The sequence below is a fragment of the Acromyrmex echinatior genome, chromosome 2 (assembly GCF_024713525.1).
Source record: "Acromyrmex echinatior isolate Ae372 chromosome 2, ASM2471352v2, whole genome shotgun sequence".
NCBI classification, from domain to species: Eukaryota; Metazoa; Arthropoda; class Insecta; order Hymenoptera; family Formicidae; genus Acromyrmex; species Acromyrmex echinatior.
Window position 1 is genome coordinate 19,471,681 of NC_141853.1, and position 20,963 is coordinate 19,492,643.

The window sequence follows — 20,963 nt, forward strand, 5'->3', positions numbered from 1 at the left end:
ATATTTTGCTCGGTCGGCATCTCCCAGGTTACGCTGCGACGCCCTTATGCGAACATCCTGGAAAAAGAAATAAAAACTGTGGCGGTGATAGCATAGAAGCTTGAGATTGTTGGTCTGTACGGCAAATGCAGCTTTCCTTTTCCTTTCCTCTCACTTATCTAGTTTTTATCGATCAAATTATGAATTTTATAATATTAATTTTGTATTATTAATTTATACATTATTAATTATAATTATAATTTTTTTATGAAAATTAATTATTTATCATTTTAATATATTTAACTATTATAATAATTGAAAACAAAAATTGAAATACGTTGCTCACTAGTTCAAACAATATAATAATTATAAGTGCTTCATATTAGCGAAATTCTCTTTCCATAATAGAGATAAGAAATATATCTATATTTATTATTGGAGTTTATATTGTATATATTTTCTATTTAACTATATTCTTAATGTCTTTCATATACATCTATTGAGTATCGCAAAATGCGGTCTCGTAGTTATCCTCATCCTGGCAAATGCTAGAAGTCTCTTTCCTGGAAAATTTGCCAACTCGATCGGCCGATACATTATTCAATCCCATCCCCAAACACTATAATTAACCAGAGTATCTTTGCGGAGTAACGATGACGGCACGGGGGACTGATTACAAGCGGAAAAACGACGAGCGGAAAATGGAGCTCGTTCGCTAGTGTCTCGCTTTAAATCGACGCGCGGATGTCTATGTATCTAACGCGAACAACTATGTATATTTGCCAGACATAAACGGAATGGCACAGTGGAGGCTCCATGGGGTTGCTGCACCGGGTATCTATGCCGCGCCACTACCCTGTAATAATAGGCACTCAAATATTTCCCGATTAAATATTTGATCTCGTTTTTATGCCATTTATTAAAAGCCACAAGTGAAACGCGAGCGTGCGCGTGTGATCAAAATTTGCAACCACGACAATTCTTTAATTCAACGATGCTACTAGAATTCAGATTAGGCTATCATTCGTGTGACATACGAGATTTAATTTCAAATCTCTGCAGGACATCGTACTAGGATGTTAGATTAAATAATTTTATTCTTTGTTTCATCATGGCATTTGCGATTTTGTTTCTCGCTGCGTTTATCAATGCTTTATCATTGTACAGTAAAGCAGTGTATAGAGTGTATGCGTAATTGTTTCTCGCGATAGTGAATCGAACATGAAAAATTAGATGTTTGCACGGTTATAATGCGTAGCAGGTTTTATTTGCTAAACTTTAAAAGTAAAGGATGTGATTGATATTTCTCGTTGGTGTATACAACTTCTTTTGCGACGAAGTCAAATGTTTTTATCGTCATTATGCCTCTTTTTTCTCTTTTCTTTCCTCTCTTCTCTGTGCTCCTCTTTATCATTTTTTTTTCTAATTTTTTACCGTCAACGACGTACGTCGTCCAATATCAATATTTTCATCGCCGATGTGCATTTCGCGCACACATACCTTTAATTCGCGATTAATAAAAATCGCGATCAGTTGACCGGCACGGTTTTTCCTCTCACTTCAGTCTATGTAATATATGTATATGATTTTTTTTATCTTGGCATATTACCATCCACGATGGATTCCACGCTTTCTCTCTCCTTTTTTTTTCAAACTATCCATGCGGGAAATTCTTTATGGTCAGAGTCAGTCAATATATTCGGGACGATGAAGAAGGGAGTGAGGGATCCTCGATAGAGAGGGGCAGCAGAGAAGGGTGCAAAACGTTCGCAAGGGGAAACGGACGGGCGAAGGGAATAGAAAGTGGCGGCTAGAGACACGAAGGTGGAGAAGTAGGAAGAACAGGAGAGAGATGGGTTGTACGATCGAGGGGGAGTGGCGCAAACATTTGCCTGCCGCCCGGTAAATTAAAAGCACACAGAGAGGAGAGAGAATAGAAACGAGAGAGGAGAGTGAGTAAGTGAATGAACGAGCGAGTGAGGAACAGATCGTAGGTGGCCACCGTTTTCTCTGTCCTCTTGCTCCATCTCACATTCTTCTTCCTCTCTCTCTCTCTCTCTCTCTCTCCGTCCACGTGTCACTCCTTCGTCTTCTTCGCCCAAAAAGGTCTACGTGAATGAAGAGACTTGCTTCCTACGCGAATACTTTCTTTTCTCTCCGGGCCAAAACGTGAGTGCGCGATTGTTTTCGGAAACTGAGTTTATACCTTTGTTAAAGAATCTTTCTGTGTTATAATTTTTACACTAATAACGAAATGTTGTTAAGATATAGTATAAACAAAGTAGCTCTATAAAATATTTTATAAATAGCAAATATTGTTAGACAATCAAAATAGGGGACTAATAATTACAAATTAATTAATCGAAAAATGCATGAATGTAGGAATATAATATTTTTAGTAATATGTATATATTTTGTAATTATTTGAGATATCTATCTACATCTTTTATAATTCATTTCGTCATTTATTCATTTCGTTTCCAATTTATATTCTATAGCATTGTATATTATTCTACAGTACTTCATAATTATATTCATGACAATGCACTAACTTTCGCACTCTCTTATCTATGCAATGTTCGATTCTCGCTACTCAGCAACCGCGTGCAAACACCTTCGATCATTATCCCGTTCATCGCGGCGCGTTAGTATGCCGACAAACTGTTGTGATCGGGTCGGTACGCCGGGAATCGAGTTCTTCGTGTTCTTATCGTACGTCGTTACCTTCCTCGTTCCACTTTGTCTCTCAATCGGGCCTTTTTATGATTCGTTTGGTTGCCGTCCTCCTGCACCTCCCGACAAACGTTCCTCCCTCGGCTATGCATGTCGTTTGCGGCGCGCATAGGGATAGAACGGGATGGTAGCGCGAGCCTCTCTGTGTTGACAGGCAAATATTTGTCACGGCATACACCACCACCGTCAACCACCTCCGCCTCCGCCGTCGCCGCCGCCGCCGCCGCTGCCGTCTTCGTCTCGTCAACGCGTCCATCGCGTTTCGCCAACACTTTCCCGCTCCTCTCGCCACGAATCGCGTTTTCGCGCGACGAACCTGAGGACGTTATGCTCTGAAAGACGCGCTGAAAATTTCTCGGTAATGCAATGATGACGTTCCGCTTCGAGAATCTTGCGTCTTCAACCTTCGTACAGTCAGATGACATGTATTTCAAGACTTGCATATCTCGGTACCTGTGTACTTTGAGATTTGAAAAAGAAGAGGTTAAAATGAGTTTTCTTTTGAAAACGTTAATAATAATCAAAATGCTTTCTTGTGCTATTTAATTTTTGATATCACTGGGAAATGAGACATCTATTATTCACATGGAATATTTATGATAAAAGTTCATTCAAAGATAATTTTATAATTTGTTTTTATACGAATTTGTGCAAGTTCGAAATATATTTAAATAATTTAAACGTGGTGTCTAGTTGCATGAGGCGTGTAGCACAATGAATATTGAGTATACAGAACCTTTCTCACAGTGAAATACAATGAATAAGGTCAGAATGACCAGGCGTAACCACTTTAAGCAGAAGGTTAAGCACCATTTTAAATTTCCAGGTACGCTCATATGCTTATATCTACCTATACTTGAACTAAGAAAGACTGGCGCCACATGTAAATTCCATTGCATTATATGCAAGGTCAATTAACATATATACACAGTGTCTAATATTATTTTTATATAATTCATATAAGAGTAATAATAATTTAAATTTTCATAATATGTACAAAATCTCGAAATATGAAAATTACTTTGCGTATATTTTCACTTTTGTAAAAAAACTTTATAAAAAAGATTAAAAGACGTGAAAAGAGAGGACTTAGACAAAGAAATCTAATTTCCGTATTTATTTAGTAATATTTTAAACATACAATTTTTTTGTCAGGAAAAATTTTTAAAATAGAATTTTGATAGAGAAGACTCTATGTTATAAATTTTTATAAAAAGTTATAAAAATTTTATGAAAGAGAAAGCAAGATTGTTTTCTTCTGTTCTATCTATTTTATTTAATCATTTTGTAGAATACGATTTACGAGATATTTTGGGACAACATGTACAACGTTGATCCAGATGAGAAATCAAGTGTTTGAGATCCATTATGATACTCTCGCGCAGCCGATAACAATATTGTGACAACGTCAAGTATGTTTGATGAAAGAGTAAGCATTCAAATTAAGAATCAACAGAATGACTTTTCGATGATTGCCTATTTTGACTGAAACTCTCCTTCTCTCTTTTTCTTCTTCTATAATTTACATATAAATAATTAATTATTTAACAGAACAAACAAATCAATTATTATCGTAAATGCGTAAAATATAATTTAGTAATTTATTTTAAAGGCACATAAAATATCATATTATTTTAAATAAAGTATTATTGAAATTATTGGTTAAATAAACAATGTCATATTAAATTAACAAAATATTTTTGTTTATTACTTAAACATATTTATGTATTTATGTAATATCTAGAGTTGAAATCAAGTTTACAATTTGAAGTCTAATCTATTATAATTTTTCACGGTCGTTTCGCGCAAATCTTCAAGATTCGGAAGTTGGATCAGTTTGATCGGTTGGCGATGTTCGATGGCGCTTTATCATTCGATTAGTGACTGTGCGGAAACTGGGGTAAAAAAAAGAGAATTCTACGGGTGGGAACGAAATTGAGTCTTTGTTGCGCTTTTGACCCCGAAGTCGACTAGACCGGCTAGTGTCTGCCCGTGTTTGTCCCGCGCAAACTTTGTTTTTGCAAATAGAACCACGTGTTCCTCCGTTCACCCTCTATCCCTCCCCTGCTTTCCGTGCACTTCTACCCCTCTTCGCTTCATTCTCTGTGTTCCTCTTCCCTATTTCTCTCTTTCCTTCTCTCTCTTCTCTCTTCCCTCTCACATCCTCCATCTCTAAATCCACACCCCTTTGCGCACACATGCGACAGGTGCCCGACTGGTAAACTATAACAAAAAAGCAAGCTCATTCAGACGATTTGCGCACGATTGGCTTCGCTGTTTGATTAAGGAGTTTATCCGGCATCGAAATCCACGGCGATTTCGCCGCCTCGATGTTCGTTCTCGTTTGGACTGTTCTCGCGTACTGAGAAGCGACTAATAAAATTCTCCTTATATATACAGTACTGACTATTAATTTAGGTTTATAAAGGATAAATTGTCAGTAAAAAGATACCACTACAAAATAATGTAATCGATCGTCATTTACCGAACGTTACAGTAACCACAGTAATTTATATTCTTATTGAATGAATTCTTCTAAATAATAAGATTATAAATAATGATATAAATAATAACGTGTAATTACTTTTTGATTAATTATTAAACGCAAAGCATTAAAGTAATTAATGAAATTTATTTCGATAGCACTTAATAAAAATTAATAAATTTTGAGTTTAATGACAATGTAATATATTTTTCAAACGAACAGATTTTTGTTTCTTCAAAATTCATTGTGGATAATGCCTGAGACGCTATATCACGTGATTCGAAACATGTGTGGCACATACTAATTGAAGGGCCGGTCAGGAGCAACACGGTAGCGAGCCAGGCGATTAACACTTCTCGAAGACCACACGCATTTCGGGTTTCACGTAGTAGAAAGCCGTTTTTGTTTGAGAAAAAGAATTGAATTCGAGTGTACGAATTAAATGAAGTATGATGGTATATTATTAAGTAATCGTTTATTAACGAGACTATGTGTGCACTACAAATAATATTATGATGATACATTTCAAATAATACATTCAAAGTTTTATTCTCTTTAGATTGCAGATCGCAGTGATCATGTGATTTTATTAGAAATTTGAAAGAGAAAATATTTTATTTGAAAATTTATAGTTAAAATTAAGATAAATCTTCAGGAGTGATAGATTTCGTTTACTGCTAACATAAATTTATAAACTTTGGTTGGTATTGTTATTTGTACAAACTATATACACCTCGCGAGCGCGCAAAAGGATCGTACCGAGGATGGAACGACAGGGAGGATGTGAAAAAGCGACGACTTTCGGAAGTTCATGAAAGTTCGTTTACACAACTCTTTCCCTCGCTACGATGCATTATGCTCTCGAGACGTAGTGACCTGAAATCTTCGACCTCTGCTGCTCTCTCGAGGCAACAGCAACGTGGCTCGTTATTCAGGTGTGCTTTCTATATGGGTTTATACAACGTATTTCGAAAATCGTATCTAGAAAATAGCGGGATTTTCTGTTTTACATTTCACAAATGAGAGATTTTAGAAAATATTTTTGTTTTTTTTTTAATAAAAATATCATTTTTGATACATAAAATGTTTTATTCAGAATTATACTTACGTAAAATATTGTAGCATGCTTGTTTATGTAGATAAATGATAAATGATAATATAGAGGATTTCACAATTATTATTATCTATGATGATACTGAAATAGACACTAGACTCCAACGAAGAAGGAAACTATCTATTTTAATATCGAAATGTGAAATATCAAAAAAACTTCTTTAAGTATTAATGCAAACATGTTAAGCGTGTATACATATAAATAAAATAATATTAAGTGTATCTATAGATCGTAAAACTTAATTACATCGCAAACAAGAAAATTATTTATAATTTAAATATTTTTTCTTCTTATTATACGTAAATAAGTATAATTAATTTTATCTTGAATAGTAGTAATATTAATTTTCTCTTGAAAGAATTTATTTAGTATCAAATAATTTTATCGCACATGCTTATCAAATAATTACAAATAAAATCTTTGCTAAAATCAGATTAAAATCAGCAATCTTTGCTCATAAATAAAATTTATTGTATGTAGTTTTCTAATTTTGCAAAAAGAGAAAATACGATTCGAGAGTTCGATTTAACTGATATGAAACGTGCATCTCGAGACTGGTGTCATTTTCTACCCGGTATGCTGTCCGGCCGACTACTTCTTCTGATGGAGTGCTTCGTCCGCGCGCGCAATCCCGAAGTGCACTCGAGGCCGAGTCGAGAGAGACCTCTCTACATGGGTGGTCCATTCTTCTTACGCATGCATTATATAAGTCTTGTAAAGTTCACACTAAGGACAACAGAAGCCGGTCAGACGATAGGATTCATTAATTGTACCTGGTGACCGATCCAAGAAGAATGCGGGAAAGAGTTCGATCCAGAATCGTGATATAAATTGAGGTCTCGTTATTACGTACACATCCGTGAGCCATTAAATATTAATATAACACGTTTACGATAGAAGGAAGTGATGAGAAAGTCCGTTTTACTTAGTGATACTCTTTTATAATTGCATCAATAAGACACGAACGAATCTTATAATCTGAATTGCAAACGTTGCAAGAGAGTGTTTGCAGTAAATGCAATTAACTTTATAATAACAAAATAAAAATTACTTTTGGAACACTTCATATATAAGACGTGTAGTTTGAATATAGAATCAGTCGATTGTGTTCATAACTGACGCTCTAAAGCATGACTTGAAAATATAAAGGATACATATGTTCAGAATCGGTTTCCATGTACGTTGTTACGTTGTTACTGATAAGGTGATTTGTCATCTTTCCACGCTGAATTATTTTTCTTTTTCTGTCTGTCTTTTTGTTTGTTTCTTTTAATTTTTAGAGTTTTTTGTATTAAAAAAAAAAGATACATTGAGATTAACGTTTTATAATTGAAAGTATTTATAATCAATCTCTCTCTCTCTCTCTCTCTCTCTCTCTCTCTCTCTTCAAACCTTAATTTAAATTTTAATTACTTACAATTTAATTACAAGTTAATAGTATATTTTATTTAATATACTATTAAATAAAACTTTTTTTCTTTAAAAAATGCTTATTACACATAAAAATTAATTTGTAAAGAAATAAAAGGAAAAGACAAATCCAAAGATCATTTGAAGAGCTTCGACTATATTTCGACTATATTAATTTTGTAATATTTTACAATAAAATTAAAAAAGATATTTTTTTACAATATGTTGTCATACATAAAAATTTACATTTATTGCAGCTTTATACTCGCTAAACGCGAATATATATTAAGCATAAAAATAAACAGTTCATAAACAAGATTACCCTCTTTCGAGAATGGTCCAGAACAATATGGCCGATTCATCATGGCGTGTCCTGTTCAGTTTCCTCTTCTGGACTTTGGACAATATGTACGTGGGACCTAGAATACTAGGAGAGAGCGGGGTAGCATAGCCTGTATTTTGCAGATAAGAACAGACCCTATATCGTAACGCTGACAACCCCGACCCTTTCGGTACGATCAGATTTATCCTGCTTCGCCTTTGGATTTTGCTTCATCTTCACCTTCTCGTTGGTCATCACACGACCATGGTCTATTCTATGCAGATGTAAAATATTACGCGTGTGTGATTGATAACAAATCTCGATTTAAACAATTTATAATTTACATCAGAATTTAGGAAATAAACTTCTATAATGTTTATATTTTTATATACCTAGGGTATATATATTTTTCGATACGTAAAATGTTCCTTATTATTATATAGATATAGATTAAGTATGTAAAATTATAAAAGTAGAATTTTAATTTGAATTATAAATTATGAATATATATATATATATATATATATATATATATATATATTCGGAATTTTATTCAAATTATACTTGATTTAATATATAGAATACTAATTTTTAAAAATATAATTAATATTTTTTATTAATAAATTTGAATAAATGTAAATAAATTTTTAAAAATATAATTCTGTCATTGAAATGTAAAAGAAAATGTTAATTTTAAATTAGAATAAATAAAACATTAAACACAAAGAAATATTAGCTCATATGAATTAAATTTTATCAAAATTTTGATCAATTATAAATGTTTATGAACTAATAATAACTTCAATAACAGTACATATATGAATATAAGTAAAAGCTTGAATTCGAGCATTTAATAAATAGTAGAGCCATCTGACAGATTTTATGAGAAACATTTTCATACATCATAAACTTTGTACATTGATTAACGATTGATGATAATTATAAAATAAAGATTTAACTTATTAAAAAATACTAAATTTAGAAATATAAATATTTTATTTTGATTATTTATTAAGTTTATTGTTATTAATTAAAATTTTAGATTCATAAAAATTGTAACATTTATCAAAATAATATTTTAAATAATTAATTAGTTATAATATAGTTGTTATTTAATAAATTATTTAAGAGATATAAGAACGATTATATTTACATTAATGTACATAATGTTTCTCAATATCTTTTTTAAATAAAATTTCTTTAAAACTTTATTATCAATGGAATTATTATCAGTCGGCAAATCAACAAAATCTATAATAACTGAATATAATGAATACTAAATACATATCACAGAGAAAAAGAACATAAGGATCTTTTTTTTGTGCAAAATGCAAAACGCCCCCGCGCACTACTGCCCTCTGAAGAAGTGGATATCAAATACATAACAATATTCATTTTTTTGTGATGCTCCTGATGGAAATAAATAGTTTAAATCATTGAAATCTCTATTGATTTGATAGATTTATTTCAATGATAATGATTATTTTCATTATTGCCATAATCGGCATTATACGCGTAAGTTTAAAGAATTTTTGAAACACAGAATAATTTACAGCAATAGTAGTGTTATAAATTAATTTTTTAGCTAAAAAATCAAATAATGATTAACAAGATATGTAATACTTTTAGCTAAAGCTGTATTTAGCGCAAATTGTTTCGCAATATTAAGAAAATTTGCATATGTCTTTATATTGTACATACAATAAAGAATGTATAGAATATTATCCACAACCTTATTTAAGTAAATATCTTAATTAAGTATTATATTTTTATTTAAGTATGAAACATTAAAAAGAATAATTAAAATTGAGACATAATATTGAAATATCAAAAATACCCCACGCGAATAATTATTAATTATGTTTAAAAGAACTATGCAAATAATATAGGATTAATATTTATTCAATTAGTCGTATTTTACATGATTTTGATAAATGAGTATCGTACATTTCGCGTTTTGTTTTGTGGCATCTCTAGCACTTATTCAAGCCTATATTATGATGACTGTGAATATTTTTATGTGATACGTGACAGTTGGATATCCGAAATGTTTGGCGAACAGCGAAGGGTGAAAGCGCGTCACGCGGCGTGATGGTTGATACATCACTTCGGCATTCACTCGGCGATCTTGCAGGGAGACGGCAATGGTACGAGTCGGTTTCAAAAATTTGTTTAAAATATAATTAAGAAATAGATTAGAAGAAATTATTTGAAATAATAAATTCTTAATAACTCTTTTATCTTTTATTAAAAAAATATATTTTAAATAACTTTTTAAAATACAATACCGAGTTCTGTATAGTAGTGTATTCATAATTTATATTACGTAAACAAAATACAATCCAATTAATATTTTATTACGAAATTAATGAAATAATTTCTCATATCAATTATCAATTTTCTCAAAACTTAACAGTTTAGATTTAGTGGCGTGTCATTTAATGTAATACTATAATTATATCGTGGTAGAAGAACATATATATTTGATATTCATTTTATAATTTCAAATATTTTATCCTGATAAAAGGCATGAAGTAAAAATTGATTTTTACTAATGTGATTTTTTTTTTTTTACAAAATTGCTCACGTGAAGTATTTCTGACATCCCAACATTATATCTTAATATTTATGGCTCTCTCTGATGATTTACAATTAAATAAAGATTAATAATAACATTCTTGAGGCTTCCACGGGTGCTTTCTATCTAAAGATTAATAATATTTAAATGTAACAAAAAGCCACAATGCGTCAATCTTTTATTAAAAATATTACGTACATTGCTCGGATTCCGTGTAATAAAAAGTAATTACAAATTAATAATCGCTTATTGTAATATTGAAATATTAAAAATTCTACAGATATTCATGATCTGTATGTGTGCACAACGAATCTAAAAAATAAAGCAAAACGCGCAATAAAGCTTATTCATCAGAGAACATTAAAAATGTAACAAATAAATTACTTTACTCCTTTCGTAAAATGCGTTAATATTTCGACAGTTAGACGATTGGCATGCGGCCTTGGGATTGTTTTGACGCGGAAGGGCGGACGGGCAGCACGTGATCATGCTTACGCAGCTTACGCGTAATTACTGCGTAGTCATTCTCTTATTAATTCTCTTACTCGTACAGATAGGTAGTCGCATACCGCTCTTCTTTACATTTTTTTTTTAAACATAATCGCGAAAAATGCTAGATATAATATGAAACGTTATACTTTATCAATACTTACAATATACAATTACTAGCTTGCACGATTAATTATTCATATAAAAAGATCGAGATGACAATCATGTATCAATATATTTTGTACGATTCATTCGTTTCTAATCAAAATGCGATGGAAAATAGAATTTATTACTATTTCGCGATATTTAGAGACGACAATTATTTTTGTTTAACGTAAAATTTTCTTTCGCTTGAGTGTAACTCTTGATTATATACTACAAATGATATCACGCAATTCATGCGATTCCTATTATACTTCCATATTTAATAGTTTGTGTAATTAATAATTTGATTAATTTTTCGTTTTCGTGATACGAGCCATATAAAAAAATTGAGCGTAACTTTGCAACTATTTGTCAGTAATAAAAGAAATATTTTTCTTTTCTATTAATCTCTCTAGCTCATTCCATTAACTTTAATCATATCTTACAGACATCGTGATAAGAGATTCAGCCCTTGTATATTACATTTTTCAGATGATATTTTCCCTCTCACAGGTATACCTTGACGTGAGAGGGCTCAGTACCCGGAGGATATATATGAAAAGAACGATTTTTCTCAAATATTTAAAAATTTTTGGATTTATCTAAATGATATATCTAGATAAATTTTTAGAAAAAAAAAAATATATATATGTATATATATGTATATATATTTTTAACAAATTTTTGTCGACTTAGACAATTTTTTCCAAAAAATAATATTTTTAATATTTTTTAAATAATTTTATCGAGAATACATGAATTTAGTTAAAAATGTGTGGCCACAAAAAATTCGATAGATAAATTAAATGGGTACTCTCATATTAGCGGAATATTAATAATTTTTGGAAAATACAAAAAAAATAAAGAATTGCTAAATTTTATATAAATTTTTTAATATAAAAATACATACAACAATATCCATTTTTTTCACTTCTTAATTCAGAGGGCAATAATGGGACATTTTGCAATTATAGGTAAAAAGTCCTTATATCCTTTTTTAGATTTCTCTCTGTATATACTTATAAATTTAGAATTCTGTCTTAGTCTTCTCGATTTGTTGCATTTTCTCATAGTATATATGTTTTGCATGAGAACATTATTAAATAATATTTGCATTTCTTTTTTATATTTTTAGCCTTATTTCTTTAAGGCTTCAATTATTCCAATTTTTAGTTACTATTTTTATATGCATTATTATAAAATTATATTCTGAACACGTCACGATATAAGACAAAACAAATATATGTAACATGGGATGATATTGAAGACCGCAAATATGTGTTACCTACCGGACATATTCGTGGCTACATACTTCATCGTGCACATTTATGCACATAGAGGCGCCAGTAAACGGATTCTATCTTACATATATGTCCATTTCTCTCTGAACATACTCTATACTTCACATTTTTTACATTTTAAATCAATAATCATGGCATCACGAATGTTATTTATCCTTAATCGATCAACAATTTGCATTTGTTACATTATCAATTTTTTAAAATATATATATATTTTTTATAAATCGATAAAAATAATATGTAATATTGACAATTGATAAGTTGTAATTGAAATGAATGTATTAAAAACTTTATTTGGCGATAATTTAAATTGCAAATTTGTTATAGAATATAATATACAGATAATTCTAAATTTATGTTGTAAATATTACACAATATTTGATTAAATTTTAATTAACATTTTATAAATTTGGGATTGTTGTAAACTTATTAATAATTAAATCAAAACAATGTATTCTATACTTTTATATATTTATAGTATTTTTAGATTATTATTTTGTAGATATTGAAATAATTTTTTGTATACGATATTATTATCTATTAATTATCATTATTAAAAAATAAATTTTATTTATTATTTTTTAATAATATTTATACTTATTTTAACAGTTATAGTACGTATATTCTATGCACTATATTTTAATTTATTTGCCAATTTTATGTTTTGAAACTTTACTGAGTTCAACACATACAATTTTAATTTTAAGTATACAATTTTTTTTAAAAAGCGACGTATATGTACAATTTAATATATATTAATTTACTATGATTATAATATTGCTACCATATATATATCTTTCCTAATCTTTCAATTTACATTTTTTAAATAAAATGTATTGGAATAATTTTATTTAAATTCTTCAACTACATTCTTCTTTTGTTTCAACAAAAACAACCGATTTAAAAAATGTCAAAGAATGTCAGAATGAAACGTTTGACTGTACTTTGTGGCAGAAATAAATTAAATATGATTCCAGCTATGTTTTCATCAAGATTTCATAAGTAAACCATAATTGATAGTTTGCTAACATTGCATGGCATAACGTTGGTATAAGCCATAGTTCGGCATAAAAGTGATAGTGCATGACTTCATGTAAGTAAGATATGCATTTTAAAATTATTGCGTATGCGAAAATATGGTTTTGCGTGGGGACGCAAAATTGCAAGTTTTGTACTACACTAATGACATAGTTGAATGCATAGACGGAAGTTGCAGATGAAAAATTGAGTTGTGAAGCTATAGACTCTTTTGTGATCGTCAATAAAATCTTCTTATTTTATTTTGGCGCAAAGAATATATTTGTTGTATTATTGTAGTGCTCAATATACATAGGTACATATATGTGTATTTTTTAAGCACCGATAATCCAAAGACACTGAATTAAAATTTATCTTTAATTTATAGTTAATTTCTTTGTAACAAAAATTAAATATAATTATTCCATAATTATTTAATATACATATGTATATAATTTGTTAACTAAGAATTATGTATTTGTAAATTATAATGAACATTATAATTTAAGAAACAAAAAATTTTTTCTATAATATTGAAAGTAATCAAAAAAGAAATAAAGAAGTTATATTGTATGATTTAAATAATATGGGAACGTTCTGTATTAATTGTATAATAAAATTATTTTATTGTATTTTTATCAAATATTACAAATAAAAAAGAAATGAACGTTTTGACGTTTACATTTAAAATTCTTACTATTTGTGGATGTTGGCCACCAAATTCATGGACGACACGATACAAACGTATAATGTATGATGTATATACGGTCCTCATAGTTTTGTTAATAAATACATTTACATTATCGCAATTGATGGATTTAATTCTGACTGTGGACAATGCCGATGATTTCTCCGAGAATTTCTATGTGATGCTTGCTATGTTCGTATCATGCTGTAAGATGTTCAGTTTATTGAGAAATCGTAACAACATTGCGATGCTGATTGATATTCTGATGAAAAAACCATGTAGGCCTACTGAACATGATGAAATAGAAATTCGACAGAAATTTGATAAGATTGTACTGTAAGTATTTTAAAATAATTAATAATTTAATTATTGTTAAATATAACATATTTTAAAACATGTTACATTTTATTACATGTTATAAAGAATCTCTTCATTATATTACAAATATTATAAAAAGAAAATAATAATGACGTAAAATATTGTATAGTATATGTTACATACTTATATAGACATTAAATAAAACATATACTATAAAGGAAAGTCGCCAATATTGACATAGGTTTTCTAAAGTTTTCTAAACACCTCCTTATTTCTCAGAAACTAAATGGGTGGATATAACAGAGCAATAGGAGTCAAGCAAGTAATTCTTGTGCAAACTAATATGGTTAACAAAACAACTTTAGTAATAATTAAAATAATAATAAAAGAGACAATATAATATTGTAATTACAAAAAAATTTTTTTATAAATTAATTCGAAGTTCTGAAACGAATTAGTTTGTAAAAAAATTTTTTGTAATTACAACATCATATTTGAGGATGGCTCAAAAATGAGTCGAAATATGTAAGCGGATTAATTATTATTAAAATATATTTATATTCATTTGTAGATCTTTTATACAGATAATTTCGACAAAAGAAAAAGAATAGGAATATGTGGCACGGTATCAGTTTTGGAGCTCATTTTTTTTAGACGCTCATTTTTGTTTATCTTATGAAAAAAATAATTATTGCAAAATTACAACAGTATTATAAAAACTGCTTTTACTATCTGATGGAAGACACTTTTTAGTTTGTATTTGTTTTTAAAGTTTTATTTTTATCTTTTGTTTAAGAAATATTGTCTAAAAACAAAGTGGTATGTCGGTGACTTTCCTCTACTTTTATAAATTGATTTATTTAAAGATTAATTTTACATGACGTTAAATTAAAATGTTATGATTCAATAATAAATTAACATTAATGAAGGAAGAAACGAGGAAAATTCGAAAATATATATTTACAGAACAAACACGCTTTGCTACGCGACTTTAGTGGAACTAACATGTGCGTTTGCATTAGGAACATCTGTGTTTAAAGATTACAGAAAACACAATCTAGCTTTCCGAGCATGGTTACCATTTAACTATTCTTCGCCAATGTTATTTCGGATCGCTTACTTTCATCAATCGATAAGTTTAACCGCTGGATCGATCCTTCACCTTGCTTGCGATAGTCTAATTTGCGGATTACTGATGCACATTTGCTCCCAGTTGGAAATATTGGAATGTCGCTTAAAAAAAACTATTAATAAGCCACATATTTTTCGGGAATGTGTCATACAGCATACATGCATTTTCGAGTTAGTTCTTTTTTTATCATTATAGATAATAATTTCTCAAAATATAAATAATTATAAAAAATATTTGAAATTTACGTCCGATTGATTCTAGATTTGCATTAATAGTAAATGAAAAATTTAGATTAACAATCACCGTCCAGTTCTTAGTGAGTATGTTAGTAGTATGCTTCAATCTGCATCAATTGACGCAGACGAGTGTGTTAAGTGCGAAATATGTTCAAATAGTATTATATATGTTTTGCATGCTGACACAAATCTCTTTTTATTGCTGGTATGGAAACGAAGTTAAGTTGAAGGTGTGCACGGATATATTTTTTACATATTTTTTATTTTTTTTCTTTATATTGTATGTTTATTTATTTATGTTTGCATATACTTTAATATCTAATATGTCAATAGTGCGTGATAAATATGATGTTAAATTATTGTGTTATAAAAATTAATTTATATTTCATACATATAAAATAAAATATATGAGAAAGAGACAGACAGACAGACAGATAGAGAGAGAGAGAGAGAGAGAGAGAGAGAGAGAGAGAGAGAGAGAGAGAGAGAGAGAGAGAGAGAGACGGGAGAGAAAATAGAAATACTTACATTTTGAATTAGGTTACACATTTTCCATTTTATCATATTTTTTATCCATATAAATCAATCTATAAGAAAAATATAAGATTTGATCTCTCTGTTTTATTTTATAATTAAAATTTTAGAACTTAATAAACAAAACTTTTTGTATATATTTTTAAATATAGAGTCGGCAAATGGTCAATAATATATTCGAAATGCAATGGTTTGTGTTGGATTATCATGTGCAAAAAGATTTGTCAATAATTATGATGCGTAGTATCGTACCTATTGAGTTCACCAGTGCTTATGTTATCTCAATGAATCTTCAATCATTTGTTAGTGTTAGTATAAATCTTTATTTTTAATCTAAAATTAATAATTGATTTTAAATTAATAGTTAAAGGAAAGTGATTTTCGAGCGATTTGGACGGAATCATTGAATTCAATTTTTTCAAAATTCGATTTTATTCACTAAATCAGAAAATCACAGTTCAAAATGTTTTTTCTTATTTAAAAAAAATGTTTCAAGTAAAATTTATATGATTTAAAATAGTACAAATAATAGTAATTAATTAAAAAAAAAATCATTTTTTAAAAATTATATAATAATTATTGACATTTTTAAAATAAAATTATATATTTTTTACATGATTTTTTCTAGTTTTCTGCATATTAAAGAAATTTTATATGATGTACATTTTATTAGAAAAAAAATTATTAATTTGTATAGAAGTTCGTGATAAGCAAATAATTATATTTATTGCAGTTGCTCAAGACGTCGTATTCTGCTTTCAATATACTTCAACAAATGCGATAATAAAGTAGTAAGAAAAGTAGAAGAAAATCAATATTTATATTTTGTATTTATATCAATTTTAATTTCTGTATAAAACAAATGTATAGAAATAAAACTTAAGTTAGATTATTGTAATCAATATCTTTATGTATTAAATAAGATTGTACTAAATAAGATACTATACAAAGCGATATCTCAAAAGCTATACAATATTTTCTCTTATTGACACTATTAATTAGGTAATATCTTCTTAATGCATATTTTTTCAATTTACAATATGATTACTCTGATATTAATATGAGAAATTGTATTAAGCAATTTTTATGGTCTACTGGGAAAAAAGTTAACATTTAAAGTTATCATTTGATTATTCGATAGTACTTTATGTACTTCCATCAATTATTAATAGGCTCGCTTATTGGAGCTATGCTGCATAAAAAATTGATTTAACGTTATTACTTGAATTGTATATTTTTTCTATAGTATTTTTACTTACGATGTCCATATATATAAAATATTTACATATTATTTTATATTAACGTGTGTCTATACAAGATTGTGGTTTACTGCAGTGTGATAGAATATTAAAGTATTTGACTGGATGGAACACAACTGAATGTACGATATATGAACATTGCATTATTCATTGCATAATTTTCAATTTCTGTTTTTTTATTCTTCGATTAGAACTTATAGTTCTTATACATATTTTAACAAAGTATTTTTCGTATAAAATATCATTATATCATGACTTCATATACAATATCACATTTTTATTTAATGATTGCACTGTCTTTGCATGAAAATATTATTACACAAAGGGCACAATTACAGTCTAAATAATAAAAATTCTTGTACGAGAGAGGAAGTTGAACATATATCATATTATTATCGGAAAACTGCGAGAGTCTTTTTACAAGAGACTATAGACATTTGGTGATTGTCAGTCTCTCAAGATTTTACTGTGCATTGCAATATCATTATAATATTAACTTTGTCACTACAGTATAGCCATTTTTAACGAAATTAATTGACAATTAGTTTTTAGTAACATGTTATTTGTTTGATAAATTAATTTATAATAAATAATTATATAACGCACAATAGAAAATGTAAAATTTTTGATAAATTACATCTTTGTTGTAAAAAACAACTTTTTAAAACAAAAAGATAGACAAAATCAAAGTTAAAATGAGTTTATTAGAATTTACATTTAAAATTTTATCAAGTTGCGGTTGTTGGATACCGAATTCTTGGATGTCTCCACATCGACGATTAATATATCATGTGTATACTATTTTTATACTTTTACTGGTAAATACATTTACATTGTCGCAATTCTTGGATATAATTCTGATCGTTGACAATTCGGAAGATTTCATGGATAACTTTTACATGCTGCTTGCCATGATCGTTTCTTGTTTCAAAATGTTTAGTCTGTTAATAAATCGTAATAATATCGCCATGCTTACAAATATTCTTATCAATAAACCGTGCAAAGCATGTGATACAGTGGAAATAGAAATACAACATAAATACGATAAGCTAATTGAGTAAGTACATTGCAAGACAATCATTTTGTATTTATATTTCACATTTAATTATATACTAAAGAATTAAACAATTTATATTTTTTTAAGAAATTGATATAAGATTTGATTAAAATGTATAATATAATATTTTATTAATTTTTTTTATTAAAGAATATTATTTTTCAACAGTATTATTTTTTGTATTTTCTTAGAAATTTTGTAATTTTGTAACTTTCTTATAATAATACATTTCTTTTGTAACAAACAGTTGATATGGAATGTATATTGTTTCTTATCAAAATTATTGTTTAAAGAATTAAAGTTGTGTATCACTAACTTTCCAATTTGAAAAATTAACAGATTTATTTAACTAGAAGTTATCTTGATAAAAAGTATGAAAGAGAGATTATCATTAAAGAAAGCGTTGAATATCAAAATGAAATGCATGCAGCTGTTTTACAGGACAAATACTCTGTATTATATGATCCTAGTTGAATTAACGTGTGCATCCACGGCTGTAGCATCTTTACTCACGGATTACAAAAAAGAAAAGTTAACGTTCAGAGCGTGGCTGCCATTTGATTATTCCTCGACAATGCTTTTTAATTTTACGTATTTTCATCAATTAATAAGTTTGACAGTTGGATCTGTCTTACATGTTGCTTGCGATGGTCTTATTTGCGGATTATTGTTGCATATATGTTGTCAACTAGAAATATTAAGTTGTCGTTTGAAAAATATTGTACATAATCCAAAAGTACTTCACGATTGTGTTATTCAACACAATCTTTTATTTAAGTTCGTTTTATTATAGTTTTTCTTTAAATATTTTTTTTTAATATACATAAACAATTTGAATAAAAATGTCTCTCTATCTGAATAAAATTTTTTTATTTTTTTAAACTGTTCAAAATTTTTAATTTCTTTGTACATGTAGATCAAAGATTTTTATACATTGTAACTTTTAATTTTTATATTTTTTAAATATTTCCATCAATGATAAAATATGTTAAAATGTGTTCAATTGATTTCAGATTTGCGTTTCTATTGAACAAAAAATTTAGGTTTACTATCACTTTTCAGTTCATAGTAAGTACATTAGTGGTATGCTTTACTTTATATCAACTAACCAAGACAAGCGGAAAATTCGTTGAATTAGGAATGTACATGTCGTGCATGCTGATACAAATCTTTTTGTATTGTTGGTACGCAAATGAAGTAAAATTGAAGGTAATATACACTTTTTTTTAGAATGGATATCTCCCTATGTTAATGTTTCTAATTTAGTTTTTATTTATTAATTTTTTATTTTTTTATATTATCTAGATATAATATATATTGACAAATATACATATAATGTACACATTTTATTTATACTAAAGTATAAAATGCTTTTTAAAGTGCACAAAAATTCATATGCAATTTGCGTATTAAAAATAAAAAAATCTTTTTTTGTTATAATTAAGACCTTAATAAATAATCATTTTTATAAATAGAGTCTACAATTAGTCAATGATCTATTTGAAATAGAATGGCTTACATTAAGGCAAGATATAAAAAAGGATTTATTAACAATTGCATTACGTAGTAGAATGCCAATCGAATTCAGTAGTGCTTATATTATACCTATGAATTTGGATTCGTTTGTGGGTGTTAGTATAAATAATTAATTTTACGATTAATTTATATTATGATAATTATTTTATGATAGTTAAAAAATGTCTATTTACTTTTAAAATATAAATATCAAATTATTAAATAAATTTTGTACTTATTGAAACACAAAATGACTTTGTACGTTGCAGTTGCTTAAGACATCGTATTCGACCTACAACATACTTCAGCAAACGCAAAATGACGAAGTTAACTAGGAAAATTGATATACATATTCGTTGTTATATATACATCATATAGATTTTTCATGAAAATAAAATAGGAGAATTAAAATAAATAAATATTTCATTCAATATTAATAATTGATTATCATATACATATAATTAATTTTCATATAGTTAATCTTAATATATTAATGTTATTAGAGAAAAGAAATACAATTTAACTAGCATATTGTTTGTATTATTAGGTGTTGGAATTAATTCGTAGCGTTTTACAAGTGATGGGAAGTACTTTCATTAATGTATTTTTTAATGCTCATGTGAAATAAATAATATTCTTTCATTAAAAAACG

General features: G+C 28.3%; 3 protein-coding genes across 6 annotated transcripts; 2 read left to right on the forward strand and 1 right to left on the reverse strand.

Moving 5' to 3' along the window:
- Positions 1 to 323: 323 nt before the first annotated feature.
- LOC147910589 (uncharacterized) lies at positions 324 to 14,350 on the reverse strand. Of its 3 annotated transcripts, none has more exons than XM_087403251.1 (2): positions 14,270 to 14,350; positions 324 to 8,317 (listed from the first exon to the last, which is right to left on the reverse strand). In XM_087403251.1, exon 2 carries the CDS (start codon positions 3,153 to 3,155, stop codon positions 2,700 to 2,702), a length of 456 nt encoding a protein of 151 aa, XP_087259377.1. In that variant the 5' UTR covers positions 3,156 to 8,317; positions 14,270 to 14,350; the 3' UTR covers positions 324 to 2,699. The 3 variants fall into 3 exon arrangements, with proteins under 3 accessions (XP_087259377.1, XP_087259379.1, XP_087259380.1); XM_087403253.1 differs by lacking the exon at positions 14,270 to 14,350 and adding an exon at positions 12,544 to 13,048; XM_087403254.1 differs by lacking the exon at positions 14,270 to 14,350 and adding an exon at positions 12,544 to 13,048 and having other exon boundaries at positions 7,542 to 8,317.
- LOC147910590 (odorant receptor Or1-like) lies at positions 13,732 to 17,743 on the forward strand. The gene is made up of 6 exons (XM_087403234.1): positions 13,732 to 13,888; positions 14,233 to 14,596; positions 15,545 to 15,880; positions 15,972 to 16,176; positions 16,633 to 16,788; positions 17,214 to 17,743. The coding sequence occupies exons 2-6, from the start codon at positions 14,235 to 14,237 to the stop codon at positions 17,262 to 17,264; spliced, it is 1,110 nt and encodes a 369-aa protein (XP_087259360.1). The 5' UTR covers positions 13,732 to 13,888; positions 14,233 to 14,234; the 3' UTR covers positions 17,265 to 17,743.
- Positions 17,744 to 18,174: 431 nt separating this feature from the next.
- LOC105143646 (odorant receptor 10-like) lies at positions 18,175 to 20,751 on the forward strand. Of its 2 annotated transcripts, XM_087403204.1 has the most exons (5): positions 18,175 to 18,796; positions 19,238 to 19,573; positions 19,810 to 20,005; positions 20,272 to 20,427; positions 20,581 to 20,751. In XM_087403204.1, exons 1-5 carry the CDS (start codon positions 18,435 to 18,437, stop codon positions 20,644 to 20,646), a joined length of 1,116 nt encoding a protein of 371 aa, XP_087259330.1. In that variant the 5' UTR covers positions 18,175 to 18,434; the 3' UTR covers positions 20,647 to 20,751. The 2 variants fall into 2 exon arrangements, with proteins under 2 accessions (XP_087259330.1, XP_087259331.1); XM_087403205.1 differs by lacking the exon at positions 19,238 to 19,573 and having other exon boundaries at positions 18,181 to 18,796.
- The last annotated feature ends 212 nt before the right edge of the window (positions 20,752 to 20,963 follow it).